General features: G+C 55.5%; 1 protein-coding gene across 1 annotated transcript; it reads right to left on the reverse strand.

Annotated features, from left to right (window-relative positions):
* Positions 1-754: 754 nt before the first annotated feature.
* On the reverse strand, positions 755-1,208 carry B0T26DRAFT_617143 (mediator complex, subunit Med10; the record flags this gene model as incomplete). Its single annotated transcript, XM_060436007.1, has 2 exons — positions 755-1,037; positions 1,105-1,208. Coding segments are annotated over 2 exons (387 nt in total), but the record flags the coding sequence as incomplete, so codon positions are not given.
* Between the last annotated feature and the right edge of the window lie 711 nt (positions 1,209-1,919).

The raw sequence follows: 1,919 nt of genomic DNA on the forward strand, positions 1-1,919 counted from the left end.
AGGAATACGGGGGATGCCTGCCGTGTGGGCAGTGTGCCCGAGTTGGCGGGACGGGGTTAGTCAATATACAACTATAATCTCTGTTATGCTCATCCAAGCCTGCCTGCTACCTATGTACGTGCCCGGCGAAGATGGGATGATGCTGGCGGATGGTTTGGCCGCCAGTTTCTATGTATGTGAAACGTTTATGTCCTTTAGCTGTCAGCTCGGATAGGAACTTGGTAAAGCTATCTCGCATGGAATGTCTACCGTGGCCATTGCCCGACTATTTAGTACTGGCCGGCATGCAGATGAGCTTCGTTTGCTTGATTCGTTCATGGGAACCTGTTCCAGCCGTTCCGGGACTGTTTTTATACAGTTGTTCACGCTGCTGCTTTTAAGATATGAGAGATGTATGTGTATTGATTGCGTGTCGGCTTGTGGAAAGATGGTTCGGTCTGAAATGCCGAGGAAATGAAAAATGAAAATAAAACCCAATGGTATCGAGTTGCGCCTGTCCTTTTTTGCCCTTTTTCCCTTTAAGCCGTTTGCCCCTTAACCCCGTGTCCACTCTGTTTTGTTCCCCCACATGAATCATACAAGACACAACACGCATCTTGTTCTTCGCCTCCGTGTCTTATTGCCCAGATGCTGTGCCCGCACCAGCACCTCCTCCTCTCCCTGAGGCTCCTGCTGCACCCGCACTCGGACCAGCATTATTATCACTGGGGCCACCCGCAGTCGCCATCAATAAAGCAGGCGGGGCAGGGCCGGGGCCGCCCGTGGCGGCGACGACGCGGCGCACGTCGTCGCGCAGCTCGGGCATGGCCGTGTCCATCTCGTGGGCCAGCACGTCGCGGAAGGCGGCGAAGGCGCGCATCTTGCCGCGCGTCACCTGGTTCATGCGCCGCACCAGCTCCACGAACTCGCGCGTGTAGATGTCCGGGTTGCGCCCGTTCTCCACGTACCGGAACAGCGGCTCGGGGATCGCCGGGCCCGTGGCCAGGGTTTCGGCCGCCGTGCGGTGCATCGCGAGGAGCGTCGTGTCGAGGGATTGTCTATTGGGTTGCGAGGGCAAGGGTTAGTGGGGATAAGAGAGGAAAGGAAGGGAGGGGGTAAACAAACAGGTCCTGCGCCAGCGCCTCACGCGAGGGCCGGCCGCCGCTGTCGTAGTTTTGCGTCTGCGCCATGACCTGGAACACGTCGGCCAGGATGTGGTTAATGTTGTCTGCGGTAGAGAGGGTTAGTCAATTAGTGAATGTGCAGGACAGGACAGGACAGGACAGGACAGGGCGTACCGAGCAGCAGCTGGTGGTCGGCGTTGGCGGGCGCCATGGTCGCTCTGACCGCAGGCGGTATGCTCTCGTGCCAGGGAAAAAAAGTCGAGTAGGTGTCTCTGTTCCTCTTATTTGGGGTCTTCTTTTTCGGTTGTGGGAAATGGATGCGCCGCGAGGTTGAAGCTGTTGAAGCTCTCAGCTGTCAACTATCGACAGACGTTAAAGACGTGGTGGGGCATTAATTGATTGACCTGCAGCGGCCACCACGTCTGCCACGGCCGCCTCTGGTCGGTCATACGTAACCCTAACCCTACATAACAAGCAATCAACCTGCCAATCCTTCCTCCCAATCGCCCCGCAACACCTGTTCCTTCCGCCAACAACAGCCTTACTCCTTGCAATCGCCCTGCAATACACTTATCTCGGTAAACTCAGACGTCTTTTTCCAGGCAGAGAGGGGTAAGATCCCGGACCCATATATTTGCGCAGAATGCCTGGAAAAGACGTCTGAGAGCAGTATCCGATTTTTGGCTCTTCGCGTCACGCACGCCCTCCCATACAAATCGGGGTTTTCCAAAAGCTTGAACTGCGAATAGCTTCAACAGCACAACCACTATTATAAAGCCGAAATATATCTGAGGATGCCTGGAATCAGGGCATCAT

Source organism: Lasiosphaeria miniovina (genome assembly GCF_030549165.1).
Source record: "Lasiosphaeria miniovina strain SMH2392-1A chromosome Unknown B0T26scaffold_4, whole genome shotgun sequence".
In the NCBI taxonomy this organism is placed as follows: Eukaryota; Fungi; Ascomycota; class Sordariomycetes; order Sordariales; family Lasiosphaeriaceae; genus Lasiosphaeria; species Lasiosphaeria miniovina.